The 5,677-nt window shown below is 33.7% G+C and overlaps 1 protein-coding gene across 1 annotated transcript in view; it reads left to right on the top strand.

Moving 5' to 3' along the window:
* Window positions 1–5,677, top strand: part of LOC107671325 (rap guanine nucleotide exchange factor 4-like) — a 74,548-nt gene that overhangs the window by 66,006 nt on the left and 2,865 nt on the right. Inside the window, exons 23-26 of the mRNA XM_016464219.1 lie at window positions 2,836–2,933; window positions 3,053–3,178; window positions 4,717–4,895; window positions 5,490–5,580. Of these exons, the coding sequence (XP_016319705.1) occupies window positions 2,836–2,933; window positions 3,053–3,178; window positions 4,717–4,895; window positions 5,490–5,580 (494 nt within the window). The remainder of the gene's footprint in view (window positions 1–2,835; window positions 2,934–3,052; window positions 3,179–4,716; window positions 4,896–5,489; window positions 5,581–5,677) is intronic.

Genomic DNA, 5,677 nt, shown 5'->3' with positions numbered 1-5,677 from the left:
GTCCCTAGTTCTCTGTCCGCTGTTGAACGTCTTCGTGTAAACGTCTTCCTGAGTTCGTCTCCCTTGGTTCCTGTAAATAAAGTCTTGGTAACGTATTCTCCAGCGTCTCCTCATCCCTCGTGTGTGTGCAACGTGACAATAAAGGCATTAATGGGAAGACTCATTTAAAAAAGTAAGTAAACAACTCGCACACTTAGATGTAACCGCTTTATTACGTCAAAATAAGACCTGAAATGGTCTGAAAACATGATCTGTGGGAGTTTTTACACACACACACACACATAAGCACAGAGACACACGCACAAATACAAACACAATTTTCAAGCAAAACATTTGACAAAAATAAGTTTGTTAGTTTTTGAAATGATAAATCATTAGATACCCTTGTGAAAAGGAAGAACACTTTAGTACCTTAAAAAAAAAAAAATTATATATATATATATTTTAAATATACTTAAGTGCCAAGGGAATGTAATGTTTTTTTGCCACTTAACTGCATGCTAATTGTAATTCAATTAAAATGTAATATGGTTTAAAATTATATTAAATTCATTTAACTGAACTTTAGGGTGATTTTTTGATCAATTTAAGTGGGACTTAATTACATTTTTATATGCAATTCTGTTGTCTGGTTTAAGGATACTAAAATTCTAAATATAGGAAAATACTCAAACTAAAATGTACTTTCATTTAATTTCTACTGAAACTTGTATGTCATGTATTTAAATATATTTGTAATTACACATTTGTAATGATGAATTTGTGATTTGGTACATTTAAAATACATTAACTTTAAATGTAATACTGAATAACACACTCCTGTTAAAATAAAATTAAAATAGTTAAGTGTGGCGTACTACACTACACTTAACCACACTTAAATGTCCTTTTTATTTAATTAAAATTATATTATCTGCAAGTACAGATTTTTAAAATATACTCTGAAGTACACTACAGATACGCTTCTTTTTTAAAAGGGTATGCTGTTTAAAAAGAAGATAAAACTGTGACACTTTGTGTTTGTGAAAAGATAGTTGATCATGTTTATTGTAAATAGTGTGATTCTCTACACTTAATTCATCCACAAAAAATCACCAAAACACCAGCTGATTCAAAGACATTGAGCAAAAATGAGGAAGAAAAGCTCCGGCAGCACGATATGCATGTTGCAGTGTTGATGATGTGGAGAAGGACAAAGGTTATTATGAAAAACACTGTTATAGCAACCAGATGCAATAACACACTGCATGAACCTGATGTCAACTCAAGCCAAAGTGGCATTATGGGTGTGTTTGTGTTTTTCTTGTGGTATGCTGATGTAAGAGGCTGCTAGTTGAAGTTGATGTCCGAATGTGAAATTTGGTGATGATGATGATTGTTTTTATATCTAAGTTTTAGTGGCTTTCCTAAATTACACACATTAGGTCTCATAAATCAACAGTACATATTATACTAGATTTGTACATTTTTGGAAGAATATATAAGTGGTGCTTGTGCGAAACTCGCTAACGGGATAGCATTCTAAATGAATAGTTCACCAAAATGAAATGTTTCTAAAAATATCCTCACCCTCAGGTCATCCAAGATGTATTTGAGTTTGTTTCTTCATCCGATTTGGAGAAATGTAGCATTGCACCACTTGCTCACCAATGGATGCTCTGCAGTGAATGGGTGCCCTCAGAATGAGAGTCCAAACAGCTGATAAAAACATCACAATAATCCACAAGTAATCCACACCACTCCAGTCCATCAGTTAACATCCTGTGAATTTTTTGTTCCTGTGGCTCAGTGGTAGAGCATTGCGTTAGCAGCGCAAAAGGTCGTGGGTTCGATTCCCAGGGAACACACATACTGGTAAAAAATGTAAATGCACTGTAAGTCGCTTTGGATAAAAGCGTCTGCTAAATGCATAAATTAAATTAAATTAAATAAGAGGTTTTAACTTTACACCGACGTTTCTGTTCAAAATACAAATCTATAATCCATAATAACGCTTTCTCCAGTGAAAAAGTCCATCTCCTCCTCTCACATCAAAATCCACCAACATATTTATTTATAGCTGTTTTGGACTGTTTTCACTTGTAAACAGTGTTTGATCTGTACTTATTTTTTCACTGGGAAAGCGTAAAAAATTTAAATGCACTGTAAGTCGCTTTGGATAAAAGCGTCTGCTAAATGCATAAATTAAATTAAATTAAATAAGAGGTTTTAACTTTACACCGACGTTTCTGTTCAAAATACAAATCTATAATCCATAATAACGCTTTCTCCAGTGAAAAAGTCCATCTCCTCCTCTCACATCAAAATCCACCAACATATTTATTTATAGCTGTTTTGGACTGTTTTCACTTGTAAACAGTGTTTGATCTGTACTTATTTTTTCACTGGGAAAGCGTTATCATGGAGAGAGGACTCGTATTTTAAAGCAACAATTTGAAGTTAAAAACATCTTAATGATGGATTTGTTTCTAACAAAAATGCAGCTTTTGGTTTCACAAGACATTAATTGCTGGACTCGAATGTGGATTATTGTGATATGTTTATCAGCTGTTTGGACTCTCATTCTGATGGCACCCATTCACTGCAGAGCATCCATTGGTGAGCAAGTGATGCTACATTTCTCCAAAATTGATGAAGAAACAAACTCATCTACATCTTGGATGCTCTCAGGGTGAGTACATTTTCAGCAAATTTTCTTTTTTGGGTAAACTATTCATTTTACCTTATGTTTTGCTTTTTGGCAAGTAAATATTGCAAAAAATACTTTGAGAAGCAGCTGATAACTAACATCTTTAAAAGCAGAAAGACTGATGACTTTGTGTTTGTGTTTTTCAGATAAAGAGCTTCTTAAGCCATCTGATGTGTCCATCTTCTCATCAATGAGTATTAATGGCCGTCTGTTTGTCTGCCCGAGGGAGCAGATCGACTCTTTGGTGTGTAAGAGCCCCTGGAGACTGCATTTAAAACACACATCGGCTGTAAACACACAGAATCAAACATACATTCACTTACTGGCTGATTAACTGATCAATCGATTGACTTGTTCATGTAGACTCCACTGCCGGAGCAGGAAGGTCCGTCTGCAGGCTCCATGTCCACGTTTGAGCTCATGAGCTCTAAAGATCTGGCTCATCAGATGACTCTCTATGACTGGGAGCTCTTCGACTGTGTACATGAGGTACATACACACAGTTCTGCTTCTGTTTTAAAATGACTCACTTAAAGGGATAGTTCACCCAAAAATGAAAATCCTGTCATTGTTTACATACCCTCATGTCGTTCCAAACCCATGAGACTAATTCATCTTCGAAACACAAATTAAGATATTTTGAATGAAACCTGAGGAATATCTGTCCATCTATTAAAAGTCCATGCAGCCAAAACTTTGAAATTTCAAAAAGTTCATAAAGACATTGTAAAAGTAATCCATATGAATAAAGCAGTTTAATCCCAGTTTAAAGAGACACAATCACTTTGTATGATGAACAGATTTAATGTAGCCTTTTTTTTTACATATAAACATTGATCAATGCTCATACATTCTTTTGTGAAAAATAAGTGTGCTTAATTTAATTGAAGGTGCACTTGATGTGTACAACAACCTCAAATATTCAGATCTAATCTCTTAAAAAACTGTACTTTCAGATAATATAATATTAATTAAATAAAAGGCCACTTAAGTATACTTAAATAGCGCACACTTCCAAGATCGTTTCTTATTAACACACTTAAATACAATCAGTAATACAAAATAAGAAGTGCACTTTGTAATAATCTCAAATTAAAAGTTTTACTTTTAAATACATCCTAATGTTTTTAATTTTAACTGGTAGTGTGCTATCGTCACGTTTCACGGGGAGGAAGGAATGAGGAGACGCAAGAGAATACTTCAACACGGAATTTAATGGAACAAACAACGGGGTAATCACAGGAACTCAAGGAAGACATATAACAGCCGACCCAGACTCAGGGAAACACAGGATTTACATGCTAGGAGCAAATTATATAATTAATCAGACACAGCTGGAACCAAATAAACATAATGAGGACAGGAACAGGAAGACCAAAAATGGGCATAAGAGGGAGGGAAACACAAGGCACAGGAACACAAGACTGACAGCTATTCAATATTAAATTTAAATGTTTAATTACAAATATATTTAAATACATGACAAAAAAATATACATATATATATATATATATATATATACAATACATTAAATACATGACAAGTTGCAATAGAAATGACATTAAAAATATATTTTAGTTTACCATAAAGCTTGTCATTGTGCATTCAGCAGTACACTTTAACCATATTTCAAAGAGACAATAGAAGTGCTAATGAAATTGATTATGAAATTGCATATAAAAAAGTACTAATTATATATATATATATATATAGCATATAAAAAGTAAGTAATTTCAGTTAATTGCATTTAATATAAATTAAATTATAATATGTTTTCATTTAATTGCCGTACATTATATATACATACAATATATTTTCATTTAAATGCACTCAATTTTAAGTGTCCGAAAACATTAAATTCAAAGCACACTTAAGTATATTCTGCAATAAGTACTCTTTTAAAAAGTATGATAAAGTGTACTTCTGTTTCACAAGAGTTCTAAAAGAATCTGTATTAGTATGTGTGTATTTTATTACTCACCATTTCCAGTAGAGTTCTGGTAATTCTCTGTGTATTTGTGTTTTAGCATGAGCTGATCTACCACACGTTTGGCCGTCAGCATTTCAAGAAGACCACGGCTAATCTGGATCTGTTCCTGCGGCGCTTTAATGAGGTTCAGCTGTGGGTGGTCACAGAAGTTTGTTTGTGTCCCACGCTCAGCAAACGCGTCCAACTGCTCAAGAAGTTCATCAAGATCTCAGCGCAGTGAGTCTTTACTCATAAACATGTGACGTGTGTGTGTGTGTGATGAGTCATTTTGTTCAGTGGAGTGTTAATGATATTAATGTACTGTATGTACACATCTCCTCCCTTGTGAAAAAAAGTACACTTCAGCATACTTTTTAAGTGCTTATTTTTTAGTACTTATTATGGAAATAATACTGTAAAATAATATACTTAAGTGCAAACTGAATGTAATGTTTTTAGACGCCTAGTTGCATGTTAATTACAACTAGATAAAAAAGTGGTTACACTTTATTTTAAGGTGTCCTTGTTACAGTGTAATTATGCATATAAGTACTGAGTAATATTAATTAACTACATGTACTTACTATATGGTTAGGGTTTGTCTTAGGGTTACTTGCATGTAATTATGCATAATTAATTGTTATTATAATAGTACAGACAGACAGACAGACAGACAGACAGATAGATAGATAGATAGATAGATAGATAGATAGATAGATAGATAGCATTACTAGTGTAGTTGTGTGTCATAGTAAAGACTGTGTGATGTGTGTGAATCAGTACAGACACTAGACTGCTCTACTCTAAATGTTGTGTGTTCACTTTTTTAAGCTGTAAAGAGTTTAAGAATTTGAACTCATTCTTTGCCATTATCATGGGTCTGGGAAACCCGGCAGTCTGTCGGCTCAGTCAGACATGGGAGGTGAGCATCAACCACATGCATGCACACAGCTTTATATCCACACACACACACACACACACACACACACACACACACACACAAAACAGACACACAGATA

This window comes from Sinocyclocheilus anshuiensis, unplaced genomic scaffold (assembly GCF_001515605.1).
Source record: "Sinocyclocheilus anshuiensis isolate Anshui unplaced genomic scaffold, SAMN03320099.WGS_v1.1 scaffold284, whole genome shotgun sequence".
Taxonomy (NCBI): domain Eukaryota; kingdom Metazoa; phylum Chordata; class Actinopteri; order Cypriniformes; family Cyprinidae; genus Sinocyclocheilus; species Sinocyclocheilus anshuiensis.
This window is presented reverse-complemented; position numbering and strand designations above follow the sequence as displayed.